This window comes from Coregonus clupeaformis, chromosome 7 (assembly GCF_020615455.1).
Source record: "Coregonus clupeaformis isolate EN_2021a chromosome 7, ASM2061545v1, whole genome shotgun sequence".
Lineage (NCBI taxonomy): Eukaryota > Metazoa > Chordata > Actinopteri > Salmoniformes > Salmonidae > Coregonus > Coregonus clupeaformis.
The window spans coordinates 15,658,702-15,684,078 of NC_059198.1; the positions used below are offsets into that span (position 1 = coordinate 15,658,702).

General features: G+C 42.7%; 1 protein-coding gene across 3 annotated transcripts; it reads left to right on the plus strand.

Annotated features, from left to right (window-relative positions):
- Positions 1-8,376: 8,376 nt before the first annotated feature.
- Positions 8,377-25,141, plus strand: kif9 (kinesin family member 9). 3 transcript variants are annotated; one of them, XM_041882097.2, is made up of 21 exons: positions 8,377-8,504; positions 8,624-8,732; positions 9,062-9,227; positions 9,446-9,552; positions 9,744-9,974; positions 11,647-11,730; positions 11,945-12,037; positions 12,211-12,358; positions 12,745-12,809; positions 12,921-12,998; positions 13,371-13,439; positions 13,621-13,725; positions 15,836-15,891; positions 16,741-16,831; positions 17,047-17,183; positions 17,316-17,465; positions 17,571-17,779; positions 23,688-23,867; positions 24,270-24,385; positions 24,545-24,649; positions 24,961-25,141. In XM_041882097.2, exons 2-21 carry the CDS (start codon positions 8,631-8,633, stop codon positions 25,057-25,059), a joined length of 2,391 nt encoding a protein of 796 aa, XP_041738031.1. In that variant the 5' UTR covers positions 8,377-8,504; positions 8,624-8,630; the 3' UTR covers positions 25,060-25,141. The 3 variants fall into 3 exon arrangements, with proteins under 3 accessions (XP_041738031.1, XP_041738033.1, XP_041738032.1); XM_041882099.2 differs by lacking the exon at positions 13,621-13,725; XM_041882098.2 differs by lacking the exon at positions 11,647-11,730.
- Positions 25,142-25,377: the final 236 nt, after the last annotated feature.

Consider the following 25,377-nt stretch of genomic DNA (forward strand, 5'->3'; position numbering starts at 1 on the left):
CAGGAGTTTAGATCTGTTAGGAGCAGTTGCATTGAGAAAGTATGCGTTGCTGAATGATAAGAGAAGAGAAGATTGAGGGTGATTGTAGTCTCTATGTGTACAATTCCCAGCAGGGGGATCAAGGTGATTATAAATGTAATTTTTTATAATCAACAGGTTGAAAGTGAGGGATTAGAGTTGGGACTGAGAGTTAATGTAGTGACACTAGTGGTGATAGATGGAAATACAAGTAAAGAGTTCAAAGCTTTAGGGAAAATGGATGAATCAACAACAATGACATCAACACTTCAGCCTATTAAAACAACAGTGAGAAGCAATTCAACTCTTTCAACATTGACAGTTATTAAAGCTATAAATATATCACATTTGATTACAAGGGAGCCAATCGCTCCAGCACCAATTTTAGAGGAAAATACTGTCATTAGGGTTAGGATGGGTGGTACAGCTCATCTTCCTTGTAGATGTGAGAGAAGGAATGTGTAGAGGTGACATTGCTCTCATTTGGAGAGATAATTATGGAGAAGAAGTGTTGTTATGAGGACAAGAAGTAGAAGCTGTTTCACCTAGTGAAAGGAAGTATATTTTGTACAACGAAATGAAGTGGAAGAGGGTTATGAGTGATTGCTAACTTATTTTGAGTAATGTTAGAGGGAAAGATTAGGGAGAATACTATCATGGAGGTACAGGATGAGTTGTTTGATTTTGATGGAAGACAATAAGATATATCTGATTAATACTGCTAGTTAGGGAAGAGAGAAACTAAATGGAAGGAATATGGATTTAATTCTTCTGTTTGGAAATTAAAGATGGATGGGCAGGTAGGAATCTTTGGTTCAAGGAGTTAACTCATACTGTAAGATCAGTGAGGAATCTTGAGGGTCCATGTCTGTTGAGAATTCCAGCACAAGGAACATGGGGTTGAATCTTAGAGAAGGTAGCTCAACCTCTATCAAGTATGTGCCAATCTTATGCTTTATAATGGCTGTTGTATCAGCAACAATCATTAAGAGATAAAATAATGTAGTTGTGGAAGCATTTGTTTAGGCCTAGGTTTAAGTGTTATTGGTTAAGTGAATTAACCTATGTGAATTTGTTAGATAGGAAGGAAAATCAGTTAACAGCGCTTCATGAAGCATTGGAGGTGAAACCAGTGAGGGCTAAAAGCTGTTTTTGTTGAAATAAAACATATGATGGAAAGAGGATGTTTAGGGGAATATCAGATGGTGATGATTATATGATGACTTTGGGGTAAGCAGGAACATAAGGTTAGTAATGAGAAATATAATGTAACTTTTGATGTTGAATTTAGTAAGAAGAGAAGGACTTTGATGGTGAGAGAAGTTTTGCATGGTAATGTGGCTATTGGGAATTTTAGAAACATCTGGGGTTTGTGGTGAGAAATAATATATTCTTACCCTATGGATGGAAAGGATGTTGTTACATGTTGAAGTTGAAGCTTCCATATGAGGTTTTTATAATTAAAAGAGGGGAAGCAAGGGAAAGAGATAAATCTGATTCTGAAAGAGAGAAGTTTCATAGTCTGGGAAGCCTACCATTGGAGGATAAGTCTAGGAGAGAAGTGGGGACTTTTGTCCATGGTATGGTGTAACATTTTGGGAAGATAACATAGATAATATTACCTATACTTTGAAGGGTTTTGCAAATGAAACGATAAGAGGGTTTAACCTTCTTTCAGGACTCAAAGGAGTATTGATGGATAGATATAAATTTTGAATTTTTCACATGTTTTTAAATATTATGGTGATTTTAGTATTTTGTGATGAATCAAAGGGGGGAAATGGTATGTGATTCATTCTATATATAATTTTATCATTTTTAGTTGATATTGATGTTTTAATTTGAATGTGTTGTTTTGCAAAAGATACTGTTTGGTCTTTTCTTTTCTTCCAGAAGCATATGGGGGAATGTGTAGAGGGGATTCAAATACTCAAACATGGACAATATGAAGGGACAATATGAAGGGACAATATGAAGGGACAATATGAATGGACTGGAGGAAGTGGAACAAGGAAGGTGTGGAAAGGTTCAGATCATCGAAGTTGCATTGGAAGTCGACACTGCTGAGGAGATGAAGTGTAGTGGACTACATTCCAGTGTCTGCAATGATATATAGACATATTTGCATGTGTAATACATAATTTGTGTCATATTCTTTCTGTATTAATTTTTGAAGAATGATATTTGCTGTTATTGGGTACATGTGGGGATCTCAGATGTTTTTGTTTATTTCGCGGATGCTTAGGGATATTGGGTCTAGGCAGGGATAGAGAGAATCCACAGGAGGGTCCGATGGGTTGACCAGCCTGAATGTGGACAAATTTGATTGTATTTTGTTTGCTGAGGCTTTCATGTGTATTCAAATTGCATCATAGTTTAAAATGCATTGATAAAGATGTATGAATTGATCTGGAGTACTTAAGTGGTTGCCTGGGGCAGAGGGGCCGTGAGAGAATTTTACTGTCTTGATTGATTGAGGGATATTTGGAAAGAAAGCTGCCAGACAGGTTTTTCGCTCTCACACAAGATTTGTTCATATTTCATAGAAATTTACTCACACTCCATAAAGATTTGTTCATATTTCATAGAAATGTATTTACACTCCATAGAAAAAGGTGTTTACTCTCCATAAAATTTGGTTTATTGTTAAAAGTTACTCAATAAGAGAAAATTTGTTATTTGTCATAATCCTATTCTTTTTGTTTTCGAGACTTAATTAGTCTCGAAGGGGGGAAATATGTGGTATCTAAGGAATTTATGACTTTGCTAATGGTTGCAAATGGTCTTAGAGGATGTTGACTAAGCTTAAAGGGAGCATCTGGAGAGTAGTTCTATAGGGGCACCCTAAAGCCGAGGAAGTCTGTTAGGTGGAGTCCTGGGATTGGTCTGTAGGGAAAACACCCATATCAGGTTACATAGGATATATACTATGGGTTAAAACAGAGGACGGGGAGAATAACATATTACAGATTGGAGCCGGTTATTCTCCAGATATCGGCAGATATCTGTAAATTGGCGCTGAGATCTTCAAATGTAATAAAGAATTATAATCGAGGACAGTGTCAGCAGATTTCCTTGTTCTCACAGCATAATAAGCATTGTTTTCTTGACACCACATACTAAATAGTAAGTTCTAAATAGTATAAAGCATCTTTAGTACATTTAGTAAGCAGTAGGCTGGAAAAATATTTGACACAGCCCTGATAACCTGTTTAGCTCCACTCTACAATGGCGCGATCTAGGGGAAATAATTGTGTAGGTGTGCAGTGCAGGTACTGCCTTCAGATTCATATTCATGAATGTTTACACAGTGCGATTGTATCTAATATTAAAACGTGTATAATACATAATGTATATAACACATCGGGCGACATTTTCGTGGTGCAAAAGAGCACAGATCCTTGAAATAATAAATAAACCTCATAATCTGACAGTGTGATTTAATTAGGAAATGTTATTCTACAATGTGTGTTATAAGGAGGTGAATATGTATGCATTACTCAGTTTACTAAACTAGTTAGTCAGCGATATGATGTAGCTGCACAAGATGGCTGCCGGAGAAGATGGCTGCCGTTTTACAGCCCTCTAACCAATTGTACTATTATGTGTGTTTTTCCGCGTTATTTGTAATTTATTTTGTACATAATGTTTCTGCCATCGTCTCTTATAACCAAAAAGAGCTTCTGGATATCAGGACAGCGATTACTCACCTCGCATTGGACGAAGATTTTTTCTTCAACGAGGCGGTCGCGAAGGATATCCTACAGACACCCGACAAGGCCCAGATCCCCGTCATTCGCGTGAGGAAGAGACGGAGATATCGCGGACGCAGATCCGGGTGCCTTGTAAGGATCCGACGGCGAGCGAGTAAACTGCCTCTCCCATCAATCCTATTAGCCAACGTTCAAGCTTTTGAGAATAAAATGGATGATTTAAGATTACGGTTATCCTACCAACGGGACATTAAAAACTGTAATATCTTATGTTTCACGGAGTCGTGGCTGAACGACAACAATGATAACATTCAGCTAGCAGGCTATACGCTACATCGGCAGGACAGAACGTCTGACTCTGGTAAGACAAGGGGTGGCGGTCTCTGTATATTTGTAAACAACAGCTGGTGCACAAAATCAAATACTAAGGAAGTCTCGAGGTTTTGCTCGCCTGAGGTAGAGTATCTTATGATAAGCTGTAGACCACACTATTTACCAAGAGAGTTTTCATCTATATTTTTCATAGCTGTCTATTTACCACCACAAACCAATGCTGGCATTAAGATTGCACTGAATGAGTTGTACAAGGCCATTAATCAACAGGAAAACGCTCATCCAGATGCAGCGCTCCTAGTGGCCGGGGACTTTAATGCAAGGAAACTTAAATCCGTTCTACCTAATTTCTACCAGCATGTTAAATGTGCAACCAGAGGGAAAAAAACTCTAGACCACCTTTACTCCACACACAGAGACGCATACAAAGCTCTCCCCTCGCCCTCCATTTGGCAAATCTGACCATAACTCTATCCTCCTGATTCCTGCTTATAAGCAAAAACTGAAGCAGGAAGCACCAGTGATTCGGTTAATAAAAAAGTGGTCAGATGACGCAGATGCTAAGCTACAGGACTGTTTTGCTAGCACAGACTGGAACATGTTCCGGGATTCTTCAGACAGCATTGAGGAGTACACCACATCAGTCACTGGCTTCATCAATAAGTGCATCGATGATGTCGTCCCCACAGTGACCGTACGTACATACCCCAACCAGAAGCCATGGATTACAGGAAACATCCGCACTGAGCTAAAGGGTAGAGCTGCCGCTTTCAAGGAACGGGACTCTAACCCGGACGCTTATAAGAAATCCCGCTATGACCTCCGACGAACCATCAAACAGGCAAAGAGTCAATACAGGTCTAAGATTGAATCATACTACACTGGCTCTGACGCTCGTCGGATGTGGCAGGGCTTGAAAACTATTACAGACTACAAAGGGAAGCACAGCCGCGAGCTGCCCAGTGACACAAGCCTACCAGACGAGCTAAACCACTTCTATGCTCGCTTCGAGGCAAGCAACACTGAAGCATGCATGAGAGCACCAGCTGTTCCAGATGACTATGTGATCACGCTCTCCGTAGCCGATGTGAGTAAGACTTTTAAGCAGGTCAACATTCACAAGGCCGCAGGGCCAGACGGATTACCAGGACGTGTACTCCGAGCATGTGCTGACCAACTGGCAAGTGTCTTCACTGACATTTTCAACATGTCCCTGACTGAGTCTGTAATACCAACATGTTTCAAGCAGACCACCATAGTCCCCGTGCCCAAGAACTCTAAGATAACCTGCCTAAATGACTACCGACCCGTAGCACTGACGTCTGTAGCCATGAAGTGCTTTGAAAGACTGGTCATGGCTCACATCAACAGCATAATCCCAGAAACCCTAGACCCACTCCAATTTGCATACCGCCCCAACAGATCCACAGATGATGCAATCTCTATCGCAATCCACACTGCCCTTTCCCACCTGGACAAGAGGAACACCTACGTGAGAATGCTATTCATTGACTACAGCTCAGCATTCAACACCATAGTGCCCTCTAAGCTCATCACTAAGCTAAGGATCCTGGGACTAAACACCTCCCTCTGCAACTGGATCCTGGACTTCCTGACGGGCCGCCCCCCAGGTGGTAAGGGTAGGTAACAACACATCTGCCACACTGATCCTCAACACGGGGGCCCCTCAGGGGTGCGTGCTCAGTCCCCTCCTGTACTCTCTGTTCACCCATGACTGCATGGCCAGGCACGACTCCAACACCATCATTAAGTTTGCCGACGACACAACAGTGGTAGGCCTGATCACCGACAACGATGAGACAGCCTATAGGGAGGAGGTCAGAGATCTGGCCGTGTGGTGCCAGGACAACAACCTCTCCCTCAACGTGACCAAGACAAAGGAGATGATTGTGGACTACAGGAAAAAAAAGAGGACTGAGCACGCCCCCATTCTCATCGACGGGGCTGTAGTGGAACAGGTTGAGAGCTTCAAGTTCCTTGGTGTCCACATCACCAACGAACTATCATGGTCCAAACACACCAAGACAGTCGTGAAGAGGGCACGACAAAGCCTATTCCCCCTCAGGAGACTAAAAAGATTTGGCATTGGTCCTCAGATCCTCAAAAAATTCTACAGCTGCACCATCGAGAGCATCCTGACTGGTTGCAAGACTCCTGAACAGCTAATCATGGCTACCCGGACTATTTGCACTGCCCCCCCACCCCATCCTTTTTACGCTGCTGCTACTCTGTTAAGTATTTATGCATAGTCACTTTAACTCTACCCACATGTACATATTACCTCAACTACCTCAACTAGCCGGTGCCCCCGCACATTGACTCTGCAACGGTACCCCCCTGTATATATAGCCTCCCTACTGTCACTTTATTTTACTGTATATATAGCCTCCCTACTGTCACTTTATTTTACTTCTGCTCTTTTTTTCTCAACACTTTTTTTGTTGTTGTTTTATTCTTACTTTTTTTGTTTAAAATAAATGCACTGTTGGTTAAGGGCTGTAAGTAAGCATTTCACTGTAATGTCTGCACCTGTTGTATTCAGCGCATGTGACCAATACAATTTGATTTGATTTAGTGGGTCAATTTCGGCAACAACCAAGAGCGTTGGAGCGCAAGGCTACATTTCTCCGCTGTTTTGGTCCGGTGGCTACCACGTTTTAATAAAGATGGAGCAAAAATGACTGTGTAAAATAAACAATTCAAATACTTTTCTGCTCATGTATTCTCATTTTGACTCCAAACCCACCACTGGTGTCCGTGGCCAAAGAGCTCTATTTTCATGCCATCTGACCAAAGCACTGGTTCCAATCTAAGTGCTAATGCCGTTTAGCAAACTCCAGGCATTTTACATTTGTTGGATGACATGAAAATAGAGCTTTTTGGCCACGCACACCAGTGGCAGGTTTTTTGTCTAAATGAGAACGCATGAGCAGAAAATAACCCCATACCTACTGTAAAATATGGTGCTGGATCTATGATGTTATGGGGCTATTTTGCTTCCACTGGTCCTGGGGCCCTTGTTAAGGTCAACAGCATCATGAACTTTACCCAGTACTAGGACATTTTAGCCAAAAACTTGGTTGCCTCTGCCAGGAGGCTGAAACTTGATTGCAAGACAATAACCCCAAGCACACATCAAAATCCACAAAACAATTATGAATTGCAAACAAAATCAACATTTTGCAATGGCCATCTCAGTCTCCGGACTTGAAACCCAGTGAAAACCTGTGGTTTGAATTGAAGAGAGCAGTCCATAAGTGCAGACAAAGGATATCAAGGATCTGTAAGGATTCTGTATGGAGGAATGGTCTAAGATCGCTCCCAAATCAAATCAAATCACATTTTATTTGTCAGATGCGCCGAATACAACAATTGTAGACCTTACAGTGAAATGCTTACTTACAAGTAAGCTCATAAACATCCTACTCATAAAACATTTCAGAAAAAGGCTCAATGCCATTATCCTCGCAAGGTGAGGCATTGAAAGGTATTGAAAACAGGGGTGTCAATCATTTTGACCCCTACCTTTTTGAGAAAAAAAGTATTACTTGTTAAACAAAATCTATTTCTCTGAGTAATTGTATTAGTATAAAATAATATAATTTCCCAATTTTTTGGAGCATACAATATAGCTCACTATTTGAATTATTTATTTTATACAGTCATTTTTGCTAATCTTTATCAAGGGTGTCGATAATTTTGGACCCCACTGTACCTGCCTTTACAGGTTTGTGTTTAAACAGTGTAGCCTCTGTGGCTTGACTGATATGGTGAGGTTTCCTAACTGTGGGAAATGGCAAGTAGGCTGTGATATCATGTCTGATGATGTGGAACATGTACATGCAATGGCGGAAATAGACTGGATTCCAGGGTTGGGGTCAATTCCAATTAAATGTGTAATTCCAATTTACTTGGAATTGAATTTGAATTGCAGCAATCTTTAAAATAAATTGAATTGGAATTTAGACTTTCTGATTTGGAATTGAAAAATAACCATCCTTGGAATGGAATTCGAATTGAATTGGAATGTATACTATCTGAATTAGAATTTAATTGGAATTAAAAAAGAAAACCATCCTTTTTGGAATGGAATTGGAATTTCGACTGTCTGAAGTGTAATTGAAGAAAAAAAACATATTTGTAATTAAATGGATTTGAATCTAGAAAACTTGAATTTGTGCAAATTCCAGGTACTGGAGTTGACACGTTTAATATTTTGACGCTCAGGCCCGGACTATTCTACTCATTCATTTTATGTGTCTCCCACGCAGGATCCCACAAACACGCCCACCGTTTCCATGACAATAGACGTCAACATATGGGAACATGTTGATTTCGTGGATACAAGCCACTAAACAGCTGATTAATTTACTAGCTAGAAAAACACGTTTGATGTTTACAAATTAGCAAAAAATACGGGTAAGTAAATATGTTTTTGCCAAAGTTCTTAAGTTGCTAGCTAACAGTAGCTAGCTAACTTAGCTATGTGGTCCACAACATGCATTACTTTTGCTTTGGACCTGTTTTTATCGTTCTAGAAATGCCATGATGATTGCCCATGTCGGCAGTGAAGTGAGGGTGTTTATTCGAAGCCGACCGACTGCAAATTTTGCTCAAGAGCTCATTCAATACCTACCTGACGGACAGGTATGTTTTACAGTGTAATGCTGCAGTTTCCCACCCAATGTCATTTGCATTATGTAAACGTGACATTTTTAACTCTGAATTTGAGAGTGGTGAGTAACTTAACGAATCTTACCATACAATGTGGCAAGGTTTAGGTTATAGGTTGTTGAAATTACAGATTCTGTATTTCATTTAAAATAGCACAGCAATATGCATAAATGAGACATATGATATCATATTGATCTCAAACCACATCATTAACCCTAAACAGGTTAGTTTGTTGAAGGAGCTGATGAGCAGATTCTTATAATTGCTTCAACATGGCTATCTGTGTGATGATCTTCTCTCAGACAGTGAGTGTCCACCAGAGGAAGGACTCCAGGAAGGGAGTGGTGAACAACCAGCTGAGCTCCTGGTCGTTCCGGCTGGACGGGGTGCTGCATGATGTGTCCCAGGAGGAGGTATATGGCCGCGTTGGGCGAGGGGTGGTGCTGGGAGCCCTGGAGGGGTACAACGGTAGGCTAACTCTGTCCCCATGTTTTACACTACCATGGTCATAATTTGCTTGTATACCAGTCTGATTCTGCTCAAAGCCAATGGCAATGCAAGAATGTAGCTCATGTTGAATGTAGAAACAGTCAGGTGGGTAAACAGGCTAGGTAGTTAGTTCTGCCATGCAACCAAAAACCTGAGGTGAAACCTTTCCCCCCAAATCTTGCTTGTTTTTCTCTTAGGCACTGTGATGTGTTTTGGGCAGACGGGGGCAGGAAAGACGTACACCATGACTGGAGCCACAGAGAGTTACAAACAGAGAGGGATCATTCCTCGGGCCCTACAGGAGGTAGACCAGGACAATTTACATCACCCGACACTTACCGACAATTTACGTCACCTGGCGCACTAGAAGTCATTCAACCCTGGATTACATTGGCTACCAGTTGTTTTCCCTGCCCTAGTCTAATGCACCAAAGTGAATGGCTCTCAGTCTCCACACACATTTTCTGTTCTTCTCTCCCTGGTCTCTCTGATCAGGTGTTCCATGAGGTGGAGCAGCGTTTGGACCACACCTTCAGTGTCCACTTGTCCTTCCTGGAGATCTACAATGAGACTCTGGTGGATCTGCTGGCATCTGTACGGGGTTGCCCAAGGGTAGGGCCAGGGGGCATGGTGGTGGTGGAGGAGGCAGGGGGAGGGGTATCAGTCAGGGGGCTGTCCCTGCACCCCGTCCACAGCGAGGAGGAGGCCCTTAACCTGCTCTTTGAGGTGAGTGTTAAATACCTGTATGTAAATATATGTTGTGCATCTGAAGTGTTGTACATCTGGACAGGTGATGGATATTTGTGTGACGAAAGGTCTTCTTTTTTATTTTATTTTATTTATTTCACCTTTATTTAACCAGGTAAACCAGTTGAGAACAAGTTCTCATTTACAACTGCGACCTGGCCAAGATAAAGCAAAGCATTGCGATAAAAACAACAACACAGAGTTACATATGGGGTAAAACAAAACAAAGTAAAAAATACAACAGAAATACATATATATACAGTGTGTGCAAATGTAGCAAGTTATGGAGGTAAGGCAATAAATAGGCTATAGTGCAAAATAATTACAATTAGTATTAACACTGGAATGATAGATGTGCAAGAGATGATGTGCAAATAGAGATACTGGGGTACAAATGAGCAAAATAAATAACAATATAGGGATGAGGTAGTTGGGCGGGCTAATTTCAGATGGGCTGTGTACAGGTGCTCTGACAACTGATGCTTAAAGTTAGTGAGGGAGATAAGTGTCTCCAGCTTCAGAGATTTTTGCAATTTGTTCCAGTCATTGGCAGCAGAGAACTGGAAGGAATGATGGCCAAAGGAGGTGTTGGCTTTGGGGATGACCAGTGAGATATACCTGCTGGAGCGCAGACTACGGGTGGGTGTTGCTATGGTGACCAATGAGCTAAGATAAGGCGGGGATTTGCCTAGCAGTGATTTATAGATGGCCTGGAGCCAGTGGGTTTGGCGACGAATATGTAGTGAGGACCAGCCAACAAGAGCGTACAGGTCACAGTGGTGGGTAGTATATGGGGCTTTGGAGACAAAACGGATGGCACTGTGATAGACTACATCCAATTTGCTGAGTAGAGTGTTGGAGGCTATTTTGTAAATGACATCGCCGAAGTCAAGGATCGGTAGGATAGTCAGTTTTACGAGGGCATGTTTGGCAGCATGAGTGAAGGAGGCTTTGTTGCGAAATAGGAAACCGATTCTAGATTTAACTTTGGATTGGAGATTCTTAATGTGAGTCTGGAAGGAGAGTTTACAGTCTAACCAGACACCTAGATATTTGTAGTTGTCCACATACTCTAGGTCAGACCCGTCGAGAGTAGTGATTCTAGTCGGGTGGGCGGGTGCAAGCAGCGTTCGGTTGAAGAGCATGCATTTAGTTTTACTAGTGTTTAAGAGCAGTTGGAGGCTACTGAAGGAGTGTTGTATGGCATTGAAGCTCGTTTGGAGGTTTGTTAACACAGTGTCCAATGAAGGGCCAGATGTATACAAAATGGTGTCGTCTGCGTAGAGGTGGATCTGAGAGTCACCAGCAGCAAGAGCGACGTCATTGATATACACAGAGAAAAGAGTCGGCCCAAGAATTGAACCCTGTGGCACCCCCATAGAGACTGCCATAGGTCCAGACAACAGGCCCTCCGATTTGACACATTGAACTCTATCTGAGAAGTAATTGGTGAACCAGGCGAGGCAGTCATTTGAGAAACCAAGGCTATTTAGTCTGCCAATAAGAATGCGGTGGTTGACAGAGTCGAAAGCCTTGGCCAGGTCAATGAAAATGGCTGCACAGTACTGTCTATTATCGGTCGCGGTTATAATATCGTTTAGGACCTTGAGCGTGGCTGAAGTGACCATTTTGGTCTTTGCGCTACATTCAGGGAGAGATGCATCGCATCATCGGAGCTCATGCCCTGAACAAGAACTCCTCCAGATCTCACTGCATTCTCACTGTCCACATTGAGGTAAGGATGGCTTAGACACACCTCACTGCTTTACTGCATTTTCACCAGCCTCATTAATGGACAGTATTGTATAATGTTGTCTTGTATAAGAGCGTCTGCTAAATGATGTAAATGTAAATGTATAAAAACACAATATATTGCAATGTGTACTGTGTGGCAGCCATTCTATAGTTCTGTAATGTGTCAATTTATGTTATCAATTTGTGTTTTACAGTCTCGCTCCCGTACTCTGTCTGATGCAAAGTATGTCACTTCCAAGCTGAATCTGGTGGACTTAGCCGGGTCAGAAAGGCTGGGCAAAACCGGAGTGAGTTTCAAAGTGTCATCATACCTGACTTTTTCTCATATAGTGTAATTTTTACAGTCTATGTATTGTATTGCAATGAGTGGATTTCAAGTTTTCAAGACAAAAGCCGCCAGTTCCTGACAGTTCTTAGCGCTAACCCCCATGTCCAACTGTGTTCTCCTCTCTGTGACCAGTCTGAGGGCCAGGTGCTGAAGGAGGCCATGTACATCAACAAGTCCCTGTTGTTCCTGGAGCAGGCCATCCTAGCCCTGGCAGACCGACGCAGGGACCACGTCCCCTTCAGACAGACCAAACTCACCCACGCCCTCAAGGACTCATTAGGTGAGCCAAACCCACAGAGTCTGGGGGTTAGGAGATCAGTACCAGAAGGAAATACTGTCTCTGTCAAAGGGTTCAATAGTTTTTGAGTGTTGGCTGAGGACATTGGTACCACATCCACCAAAGCCAAATCAATACAGAGACAAGAGAAATGGTCACCAACCCTGGTCAAGTTATCAATTTGTGGTCCAAGTCATTTAAAGGTCCAATGCAGCCATTTTTATCTCAATATCAAATCATTTCTGGGTAACAATTAAGTACTTTATTGTGATTGTTTTCAATCAAAATGGTCAAAATAAAACACAGACAGCTTCTTAGCAAGAGCAATTTTTGGGACTGTCTGGGAGTGGTAGTCATAAGATCAATATAATCCGCTCTCCTCTCTATAGGTGGGAACTGCAACACAGTGCTGGTGGCCAACATCTATGGAGAGGCTTCTCAGATAGAAGAGACAGTAAGTATGGAGCTATGTGAGAACTGCTTCTTCCTGTAGTCCTAGTTAAGTGTAGTTTCCTATAGTAAAGTAGAGACCTGTGATGTGTGATCTGCTCTGTCTCTACTGTAGCTGTCCACACTGCGCTTCGCCAGCAGGATGAAGTGTGTACAGATGGCCCCTGCCGTCAACGAACACACCGACCCTGTGGTGAGATTATTATACCTCAACTTCACACACCAGAACACATTTGGATTATGAAAGCGTATTCATTACTATAACTCTATATCTTATTGACTGTTTTGTCCATTGATTATATTCCTTTGAAAACCTGTTTCAAATACCATTTTTACCTTGGAGGAATCCTGTAGGATTGTTTCTGTAAAGGTTATACCTTGACGATAACACTCCCTACAGATGAACAGCATTGCAGTAACTGAAGGACTGGCATTGTATTGATAACTGTATTGTTATGGAGCAAGACCTGTGCAGTGATTAGCCAGGGTTGAATGGTATCTGATTGGATGTGTGTGTTGTTTTGTGCAGCTCCAGGTCTGATTGGATGTGTGTTGTTTTGTGCAGCTCCAGGTCAGGAAGCTGGAGAAGGAGATCCAGCTGCTGAAACAGGAGCTGTGCATTCACAACACACTGGTGAGTAACCTCAAGGAAGGAAGGAAAGAAGAGTTCAATGTTGAAGTATTAAGTATTGCTTGGTTTTTACTAGCCTGAGTCCCAGATTTGTTTGTTGAGACAACACAAACCGGTCTTAGACCCAGGCTATGGTTTTACTAGAGAATACGACCGGAGTATGTGATTGTGTGCTGGTGTGCAGGCTAACCGCATGGGCATGTCCTACGACACGCTGTCAGAGACCCAGGTTGCAGAGATCCAGAGTCAGGTGCAGAGGTATCTGGAGGGCAGCCTGGACGAGATCAATGTGAGAACCCCCTGAGACTAACATTCTCTATGAGTAGAGAGATGGATTTTTTATTTGATTTACTAGGATCCCCGCCAATGGCGACAACTAGTCTTACTGGGGTCCGACACATAACGAAAAATACATTAGAGACAAAATACTTTACAATTTACATATATTTAACACTAAGATGTAGTGTGTGTGTGTGTATCTATCAGTTACACATACATGTCAGTACATACACACAACAAGTGGGTCACATACAGTTGAAGTCGGAAGTTTACATACACTTAGGTTGGAGTCATTAAAAATCGTTTTTCAACCACTCCACACATTTCTTGTTAACAAACTATAGTTTTGGCAAGTCATTTAGGACATCTATTTTGTGCATGACACAAGTAATTTTTCCAACAATTGTTTACAGACATATTATTTCACTTATAATTCACTGTATCACAATTCCAGTGGGTCAGAAGTTTACATACACTAAGTTGACTGTGGCTTTAAACAGCTTGGAAAATTCCAGAAAATGATGTCATGGCTTTAGAAGCTTCTGATAGGCTAATTGACATAATTTGAGTCAATTGGAGGTGTACCTGTGGGTGTATGTCAAGGCCTACCTTCAAACTCAGTGCCTCTTTGCTTGACATCATGGGAAAATCAAAAGAAATCAGGCAAGACCTCAGAAAAAAAATGTTAGACCTCCACAAGTCTGGTTCATCCTTGGGAGCAATATCCAAACGCCTGAAGGTACCACATTCATCTGTACAAACAATAGTAAGCAAGTATAAACACCATGGGACCACGCAGCCGTCACAACACTCAGGAAGGAGACGCATTCTGTCTCCTAGAGATGAACGTACTTTGGTGCAAAAAAATCAATCCCAGAATAACAGCAAAGGACCTTGTGAAGATGCTGGAGGAAACAGGTACAAAAGTATCTATGTCCACAGTAAAACAAGTCCTATATCGACATAACCTGAAAGGCCGCTCAGCAAGGAAGAAGCCACTGCTCCAAAACCACCATAAAAAAGCCAGACTACGGTTTGCAACTGCACATGGGGACAAAAATCATACTTTTTGGAGAATTATCCTTTGGTCTGATGAAACAAAAATAGAACTGTTTGGCCATAATGACCATCGTTATGTTTGGAGGAAAAAGGTGGTTGCTTGCAAGCCGAAGAACACCATCCCAACCGTGAAGCACGGGAGTGGCAGCATCATGCTGTGGGGGTGCTTTGCTGCAGGAGGGACTGGTGCACTTCACAAAATAGATGGCATCAATTATGTGGATATATTGAAGCAACATCTCAAGACAGGAAGTTAAAGCTTGGTCGCAAATGGGTCTTCCAAATGGACAATGACCCCAAGCATACTTTCAAAGTTGTGGAAAAATGGCTTAAGGACAACAAAGTCAAGGTATTGGAGTGGCCATCACAAAGCCCTGACCTCAATCCAATATAAAATGTGTGGGCAGAACTGAAAAAACATGTGCAAGCAAGGAGGCCTACAAACCTGACTCAGTTCCACCAGCTCTGTCAGGAGGAATGGGCCAATATTCACCCAACTTATTGTGGGAAGCTTGTGGAAGGCTACCCGAAACATTTGACCCAAGTTAAACAATTTAAAGGCAATGCTACCAAATACTAATTGAGTGTATGTAAACTTCTGACCCACTGGGAACGTGATGAAAGAAATCAAAGCTGAAATAAATAATTCTCTCTACTATTATTCTGACATTTCACATTCTTAAAATAAAGTGGTGATCCTAACTGACCTGAGACAGGGAATTTTTACTAGGATTAAATGTCAGGAATTGTGAAAACTGAGTTTAAATGTATTTGGCTAAGGTGTATGTAAACTTCCGACTTCCACTGTAGGTAACATGGCGGAGATGGCCACACCACATATGGTTATAAGGCACTAAAATTGTATCCCTCTGTTTAGGGTTCTGGCAGTGGCATGTCTTGACTTAGACGATGATCTTCTACAGTTGATAGGGTGCTGAGGCAGTTCAGAAAGGCAGTAGTGGAGGGAGTGTCGATGAATCAATGCAATGTCATAGAGCTAACTTCTTGCATGGGTGATTTCATACTGTTTTATCTCCCCCATGTCTGACTTCTCTCCACAGATTGTGAGCATCAGGCAGATCCAGGAAGTGTTTGCCCAGTTCAAGCAGGCTATGCAGTGAGTAATTGAGTTGGTTGAAGTTACCCCTAGATGCTGATCTAAGGACAATTTGACATATTTCCCACTAATGGTTATCACTGCTAGGCAAATCCCCGCCTTATCTTAGCTCATTGGTCACCATAGCAGCACCCACCCGTAGTCTGCGCTCCAGCAGGTATATCTCACTGGTCATCCCCAAAACCAACACCTCCTTTGGCCGCCATTCCTTCCAGTTCTCTGCTGCCAATGACTGGAACGAATTGCAAAAATCTCTGAAGCTGGAGACTCTTATCTCCCTCACTAACTTTAAGCATCAGTTGTCAGAGCACCTTACCGATCACTGCACCTATACACAGCCCATCTGAAATTAGCCCACCCAACTACCTCATCCCTATATTGTTATTTATTTTGCTCTTTTGCACCCCAGTATCTCTATTTGCACATAATCTCTTGCACATCTATCATTCCAGTGTTAATACTAATTGTAATTATTTTGCACTATAGCCTATTTATTGCCTTACCTCCATAACTTGCTACATTTGCACACACTGTATATATATTTTCTGTTGTATTTTTTGACTTTGTTTTTTTACCCCATATGTAACTCTGTGTTGTTTTTATCGCACTGCTTTGCTTTATCTTGGCCAGGTCGCAGTTGTAAATGAGAACTTGTTCTCAACTGGCTTACCTGGTTAAATAAAGGTTAAATAAAAAAATAAAATAAAGGTCAGGATTGGGGAGATTAAGCTAATACTAGATCTTTGCCAGCATGAGTAACGCTCACCAGGCAACCAATGATAAGATCAGTTTATGTTATGGGTGTTGAGGTCAGTTTAGCATATGTGTTAAGTGTTGTGTGTTGAACAGGCAGCAGGAGCAGAAGGTGAAGGCCCAGCTGTGTCAGAACTACACCCTGGTGGAGAAAGCCCAGAGTACAGCTGCCTCCACTGCAGCCAAGGTCAGTCTCTGCCTGATGCCTGGACCAGTGGCCACCAAGATGGTGCTGCTTCAAACCTCTTGCATATGTCAGTGGTGAATTTGTTTATATTGTTTAAGCAGGAGGGTCAATTGCAAACCTGTTCTCATTTTCCGTAACGTTGATTTAGCCGCAAGGCTCAAACGTTTTTGTTCATACAGTTTTTAAACTAATTCTGTTGTTACATTGTGCCATAGTCACGGGGCTCCCAAGGCACGGTGGGCATGGTGGAGGGCCATGGGTTTGGGGTGGGGGTGGCGGCTCCATCAGAGAGGCACATTCGGCCCCTGTCTCCAGGCAGGACCAAATCCATTAAGACTAAAGAGCTAGCAAGGTCAGTGTCCTGACTCCTGAGGACAGTCCATTAATGCTGCCTCAGTAACATCGCTGTCAAATCCCTCCCTTCTCTTTGAAAGCCAATGTCAAGACCATCTTTTAATGTAACCCCCCAACTGTGACTGTCCAGCCAGGGGAGGAAGGAGGCTGTGGAAGGAAGGAGTCCTGGTCCAGGGAAGCCAGTGGAATCTGTGAACCCGGTCCAAAGAGACCGTGAGGGCCGCGAGCATGACCCACAGAGCCAGGAGCCTCAAGGACCACAGGAACCCCTTAGGCCTGAGTATACACACACCTATGTCCCTTTATACAACATCTGTCTTGCATATTACATGTGTTATTCTATGCACAGGGCCAACATGTCTGATCCAGTGTTTCTCCCCTCCAGCTCCCCTCCCCCTAAGGCAGAGGCCTTTGAGGACTTCAAGGCAGAGCGGGGCAGCGAGATCAACCGCATCCTGAAGGAGAACAAGTTGGTGCTGCTGGAGCGCCGCGCCCGCCTCCGGGAGCTGACAGAGGGTGTGAACACGGCCAAGAGAGAGATTGACAGCACCAGCACCGCTCTGCGCCAGTGGAGAGACAAGAGACAGAGCCAGGGTATGGGAGCTCAAAACTGTGTGTGTAGGTGTGTCACACCTAGGGCTGTTGCGGTGACTGTATTACCGCCACACCGGCGGTCACGAGTCATGAAAGCAGTCAAATTCCACGTGACCGTTTAGTCACAGTAATTAGGCTTCTCCAAGCTCTGATGCTGCTGCTGGTCATTAGTAGCCTACCAAACTTGCTAACCGCCTGGTACTCAGCACTCTATTGTCCCTCTAATCACTCTGACATCAATGCAAATGTCTTCGAAAATCGAATCAAACACTTCATGAGAGCTCATGAGCTCATGTTGCGCAACATTTCTATAGGCTATGCAATTGCGTGCGAAAACAGAGTGATGGCCTCTACTAAATAGAAGAGGATCAGCTTTCTATAGGTTAGGCCTACTATATTTATTTCTAAACTTTCCTAATATTAAGCACATTCCTTATCTTTACAACAAGAGTATAGCCTACCTGGCTGGCATGAAAATTAATCACGGGAAAAGCTTCCTCCATCCGCTATTTAAGTGCATAGATTACATGTATTTTTTCCCGCTGCCCCTGTTTCAAGACAGGTGCATGATCAATTTCACACATATTATTTAGTATATGTAAAGACAAGATTAAATCAAGAATAGTCTGATAGGTGACAATATTAGCCTATCACTTGTGAATGATGCCCAGCATAAGAAACAGCCTTTTTTTTGCGACTTTTTCTAATCATAGTCGCACACCTCATGTAGCCTAGCCCATAGGCCTATATGTTTTGATAAGGTTTGTATCACAACTAAAGTGGCCAAAAAACATCTTAAAATTAAGCACATTAAAATGCTTTACAAGGGGTTTAGAGCCTAACTGGCATACATAAGCAGCGCGTGGGTTTCATGTATGGGGAAAGATAATCTTCACCATAAAAATGCACCTTTATAATAAAAGTATTACATGCATAATCGCATTTGTGGTCACTTTTGATAATGGTGTTTTCCCGCTATTGGAACGTTTCCGCTTATAGCTGTCCTGACGTGACTTTCATTATTGTGATGACTATTATTTATCGAATAATTACCTACTACGTTTAATTGTTACTAGATTAAATTAATCATGTAACAATTAACTCATTAGGAATTTGGGGCACCACGGGAAAAGTTGTTTAACGGGTTACCGTTTACCGAATTAACTCTAAAGCTATCTAGATATCTCTTATCATTTAATAGTCATTTATTCATAATTGACCTCATATCAGTCTCATTCTGAAAGTCGTAGACGCTTTAAGTCTGCACGAACCCGGGTCTTACTGATCATTCCTTACCACACACATTGATTTAATTATTTATTTACTACCTAATTAAAAATGATAACACAAGATACAAACACGTAGATGGTATAGGTAGGGATTAGAAACTTAATACAATGAAAACGGGTCCCTAGCGGACTAACACAATATGACACTTGTTACAAAAGATGGCGAGTTAAAGAGAGAGAGAGAGAACAGTTGGATACACATGGACCTACGCTCACAGTAATCCTAATACTTTGCCCGGAACTGCCGCCCGTTTGGGGAAAAAAAGCAGTGCATGTATTTACGTGTTAGAGGTCTTCGTCGTGTACAGTGGGGAAAAAAGTATTTAGTCAGCCACCAATTGTGCAAGTTCTCCCACTTAAAAAGATGAGAGAGGCCTGTAATTTTCATCATAGGTACATGTCAACTATGACAGACAAAATGAGAAAAAAATATCCAGAAAATCACATTGTAGGATTTTTAATGAATTTATTTGCAAATTATGGTGGAAAATAAGTATTTGGTCAATAACAAACGTTTCTCAATACTTTGTTATATACGGTACCCTTTGTTGGCAATGACACAGGTCAAACGTTTTCTGTAAGTCTTCACAAGGTTTTCACACACTGTTGCTGGTATTTTGGCCCATTCCTCCATGCAGATCTCCTCTAGAGCAGTGATGTTTTGGGGCTTTCAACTCCCTCCAAAGATTTTCTATGGGGTTGAGATCTGGAGACTGGCTAGGCCACTCCAGGACCTTGAAATGCTTCTTACCAAGCCACTCCTTCGTTGCCCGGGCGGTGTGTTTGGGATCATTGTCATGCTGAAAGACCCAGCCACGTTTCATCTTCAATGCCCTTGCTGATGGAAGGAGGTTTTCACTCAAAATCTCACGATACATGGCCCCATTCATTCTTTCTTTTACACGGATCAGTCGTCCTGGTCCCTTTGCAGAAAAACAGCCCCAAAGCATGATGTTTCCACCACCATGCTTCACAGTAGGTATGGTGTTCTTTGGATGCAACTCAGCATTCTTTGTCCTCCAAACACGACGAGTTGAGTTTTTACCAAAAAGTTATATTTTGGTTTCATCTGACCATATGACATTCTCCCAATCCTCTTCTGAACTCTAGCAAACTTCAGACGGGCCTGGACATGTACTGGCTTAAGCATGGGGACACGCCTGGCACTGCAGGATTTGAGTCCCTGGCGGCGTAGTGTGTTACTGATGGTAGGCTTTGTTACTTTGGTCCCAGCTCTCTGCAGGTCATTCACTAGGTCCCCCCGTGTGGTTCTGGGATTTTTGCTCACCGTTCTTGTGATCATTTTGACCCCACGGGGTGAGATCTTGCGTGGAGCCCCAGATCGAGGGATATTATCAGTGGTCTTGTTTGTCTTCCATTTCCTAATAATTGCTCCCACAGTTGATTTCTTCAAACCAAGCTGCTTACCTACAGCAGATTCAGTCTTCCCAGCCTGGTGCAGGTCTACAATTTTGTTTCTGGTGTCCTTTGACAGCTCTTTGGTCTTGGCCATAGTGGAGTTTGGAGTGTGACTGTTTGAGGTTGTGGACAGGTGTCTTTTATACTGATAACAAGTTCAAACAGGTGCCATTAATACAGGTAACGAGTGGAGGACAGAGGAGCCTCTTAAATAAGAAGTTACAGGTCTGTGAGAGCCAGAAATCTTGCTTGTTTGTAGGTGACCAAATACTTATTTTCCACCATAATTTGCAAATAAATTCATAAAAAATCCTACAATGTGATTTTCTGGAATTTTTTCTCTCAATTTGTCTGTCATAGTTGACGTGTACCTATGATGAAAATTACAGGCCTCTCTCATCTTTTTAAGTGGGAGAACTTGCACAATTGGTGGCTGACTAAATACTTTTTTCCCCCACTGTATCTCTGTTGGACCCAGGCCTTCGTGGGAAGGGGTCGATAGGGCCTTCTCTTTCAGATGGCCTTTTAGATGTAAGGCTCAGGTTGTCCACAAGAGGTCACAATGTCCTTCTTCTTAGTTACATTTACATTTACATTTTAGTCATTTAGCAGACGCTCTTATCCAGAGCGACTTACAGTTAGTGAATGCATCCTTTTTTTTTTTGTTTGTTTGTTTTTCTTCATACTGGCCCCCCGTGGGAAACGAACACACATCCCTGTCGGCCAAACCCTCCCCTACCTTGGACGACGCTGGACCAATTGTGCGCCGCCCATGGGTCTCCCGGTTGCGGCCGGCTGCGACAGAGCCTGGACTCGAACCAGGATCTCTAGTGGCACAGCTAGCACTGCCTTAGACCACTGCGCCACTCGGGAGTCTGTTTACTTTCACTTGTTCTGGAAGTGGTCTTCTGAGGACTTGTCCTTGTCGATGATCCCCTGTGGGGGGATGAGAGCAGTGTAGTAGACGATGGCTTGAAGAGAGTAACAGGATGGTCCCACTTAAATTCACCTTCTTAGATACAGTAATTAGAACAGCTACTCAGCCGTAACATTGATTGTTAATGGAGGCAACTTTGTCGTCTTCACCTCATGTTGATTTCAGGGTCCGGACCAATATGGACAAAAGCTGCAGCTTGAGGTCCGTCTAGTCTGATAATTCTTATCTCAATCTTTTATGCACTCTGGTAAAGAGGGGCGTTTCTGTCATACTGACACGCTCTCTGACAGAACTCTTTTGGACACTGACGACAATAACGATAGACCCCATCGGAGAACAGCTCTGATTGCTGCAGAACTAAGGTGCTACAACATTGACATTGCTGCCCTGAGTGAGACCAGGTTCCTGGATGAAGGTTCCCTGAAAGAGGAGGGAGAAGGCTACACCTTCTTCTGGAAAGGTTACCCTCTGGGTGGACAACATCAGCACGGTGTGGGACTGGCAATTAATAACAGCCTCTTACCCAGCCTCACCGAAACACCTGTCGGCATAAGTGAAAGACTCATGTCTCTCCATATCCCTCACGCAGTCTCCTCTGAACAGTTGATGTTGAGATGTGTCTGTTACTTGAACTCTGTGAAGCATTTATTTGGGCTGCTTTCTGAGGTGCAGTTAACTCTAATGAACTTATCCTCTGCAGCAGAGGTAACTCTGGGTCTTCCTTTCCTGTGGCGGTCCTCATGAGAGTCAGTTTCATCATAGCGCTTGATGGTTTTTGCGACTGCAGTTGAAGAATCTTTCAAAGTTCTTGAAATGTTCGGATTGACTGACCTTCATGTCTTAAAGTAATGATGGACTGTCGTTTCTCTTTGCTTATTTGTGCTGTTCTTGCCATAATATGGACTTAGCCTATTTGGTAAAAGGCCATCTTCTGAATACCACCCCTACCTTGTCACAACACAACTGATTGTCTCAAACGCATTAAGAAGGAAAGAAATTCCACAAATTAACTTTTAACAAGGCACACCTGTTAATTGAAATGCATTCCAGGTGATTACCTCATGAAGCTAGTTGAGAGAATGCCAAGAGTGTGCAAAGCTGTCATCAAGGCAAAGGGTGGCTACTTTGAAGAATCTCAAATATAAAATATATTTTGATTTGTTTAACACTTTTTTTTTGGTTTCTACATGATTCCATATGTGTTATTTCATAGTTTTGATGTCTTCACTATTATTCTACAATGTAGAAAATAGTAAAAATAAAGAAAAACCCTTGAATGAGTAGGTGTGTCCAAACTTTTGACTGCTACTGTGTGTGTGTGTATATATATATATATATATATATACACACACACACACAAAAATACTTGAATATTAGAATGTATTTGGAAATACACTTGGAAAGTATAGGCATGTACTTTTGGAAATACTCAAATACAAACAGGGGTGAACGTAAGCCGGTACAGTCCAGTAAAACAACTGTAAGCTATTACGCCATAATTTATCATTATCACCTGTCAGCCGCATGAAAAATGTAACGGTGGTATACACTCCAAAATGTGGTGTGGTTTGACGTGAACATTTAACATTTTGCCAAAGTAGAGATGACTGGGGGGGATCTACTAAGCTAACACATGGAATTGTTTTAAGATGGTCATACCATGGATCATTTAGCTATTGATTTTGAATTTTAGGATCCTGAAGAAGGCACAGTGATGTCGAAACATTGGTGGTTTTTTACTACTATAGCCCATAGAAACACATTCATAAATAGCAAAAAAGACAGTCAAAAAATAAATCATAAGGAATAAGGTTTTGAAGTGTCTGTCTTATATCTAACCCCTTATTTTTGTTGGCACAAAACTACCTCCATACTTCCATTCGTTTGTGTGGGTCGTGTTGGTGAGAGGCTCCCCTTTCCACAGTGGAAAGTAGGCCAAACCGTGAGAAGATCAATTTTCGGGATGTTTCATGGTCTGACAAACACTGCTGCAGCTCGGCCACCTTCCACCGCAGATGCGGAAGGATATATCTAGCTTAAACTGACGGATTTTGATGGGGATTTTTGTATTATGTTACTTAGATTGACGCACGAGTCAATAGACTCTTAAGGATGAAGGGGCTAGAATTTACTATGGAAGCTCACACGCCATTGGCATTAAAGTAGTTGATCATTGGAAACACATGCCAATCAGAAAAAAGGTCAATTCATTTGATTGCTGTAGCTATATTTGTATCTTGTGTGTGTGTGTGTCTCCTCCTAGGTCAGTTTGTAAGTGCGGAAGGGGTTCCAGTGCTGGACGAGGCAGAGCTGTCTCTGGTCCTGCGTCTGAGGGAGTTGAAGACTCAGTACCGGCAGCAGTACGAGGAGCTGTGCGGCACCAAGGCAGAGGTCAGCTACTGCCAGCACCTAGTGGACCAATGCAGGACGCGCCTACTGACCGGTGAGCATTCAAACTCTGGCATCACACCCACTACTTCCGTTCTCCACACTGACTGCAATCTTGTATCATGGGAGAAGACAGTTGTTCCTTGACTGATTCTGAATAGACAGAGACAAAGTTATTATGAACCAAGAGGACTCTACCAGCCGGTCCCAAAATGCTACCTACCCCTCCTCCCCCTTGGCCCCCTGACCCCTCAACGTTTCAGATCTGTATGGGCTGGATAGATTTAAGCAGTGCAGTGGTGGAGTTTCCACCATATATTGCTTCTGCCTTACAAATCTGCAGGGGAGAAAAGGGGCCAAGGGGAAGAGGCAGGCAGGGATTTGGGACCGGCTGTACCTCTCAGAAAGCCACAGGGTGATGGCCCCACATTGACAGCATGTCTCTTGTGTGTGTCAGAGTTTGAGAGCTGGTACAATGAGTCTTTCCTGCTTCCTGAGGAGGTGCAGGCCATGCTGAGATCTGGAGCACCCATCAGGCCTGGACTGGTACCTGTGTACAAGGCACTGGCACTGGTGAGTCTGACCAGCCCATAGGGCTCTGGTCGAAAGTATTGCTCTATATAGGGAATAGGGTGCCATTTGGGACACAACCGTGGTTTTAACAGGAGAGAAGTCATTGATATTTCATGGTTACAATGTCAATCTTAATATCTTATGGTGTTTTGTCCTCAGGAGGAGGATGAGCAGGAGCACTTTGAGCGTCTGCGCTATGAGCTGCTAGCAGACAGTCCCAGTGCCATCTCCTTCTACAATGCTCAGAACAGGACTGTACAGAGGGTCGGTCTCGCACACACAAACACACACTCTCATTGTGGGTAATGAATGAGTAACAGTGTCACTCACTCGCACACAGACCAATATAACAGTATAGCCATACAGTACTACTATAGCAGTTTTGTCTCACACACACTAGAAGCCTGTGAGTTACCCCACCCACAAAGAGGTTTCATCCCAAATGGCACCCTTATTGCCTGCACTCCTTTTGACCAGAGCCCTGGTCAAAAGCAGTGCACTATAAAGGAATTTGGGAAGCGTCCAGAGAGTAAATTAATGTGTTCTGTTTGCCCTCTGGTCTCCTATCTGTACAGAGGAACTACAGCAAGGCCATGTCTCAGGCGCCAGTCCAGAAAACTACACCCAGGGGCTCTGGGAGAACCAAACTGCCTGCCATTCTCTCCGTCATCTGAAGGAGAACTGCTTGACTCTATCCATTTCACCAATAATTATTGCCTCGTAGTTGTCCTGAATAAAGACACACTGGCAACCTAACATTGTTTTTAATTTGATCTACTAGTGATTAAGTGATTGCTTACTTCTATGGCAGTAATCTTAAAATACACACCAGGATTTCAACCAAGGGCTTGCTGCATGGCAACCCTCGTATTACACCCTGTGCCACATGTCCAGCCTTTTCTCCTGTTTAGTCTCACCTGTTGCATTCTAGTTTATGAAGCTAGTTTATTCAACTAGAAAACAGTTAGGAAAGAAAAAAGACAGTTGAACAA

What these genes read in the sequence shown, in the direction of transcription:
- kif9 (XM_041882097.2), top strand. Translation starts at nt 8,631, where the DNA reads ATGATGATTGCCCATGTCGGCAGTGAAGTGAGGGTGTTTATTCGAAGC. An exon ending in CCCTTAACCTGCTCTTTGAG is followed by an intron (nt 9,975 to 11,646) that starts GTGAGTGTTAAA and finishes CGCTACATTCAG; the next exon opens with GGAGAGATGCATCGCATCAT. An exon ending in TTCTCACTGTCCACATTGAG is followed by an intron (nt 11,731 to 11,944) that starts GTAAGGATGGCT and finishes TGTGTTTTACAG; the next exon opens with TCTCGCTCCCGTACTCTGTC.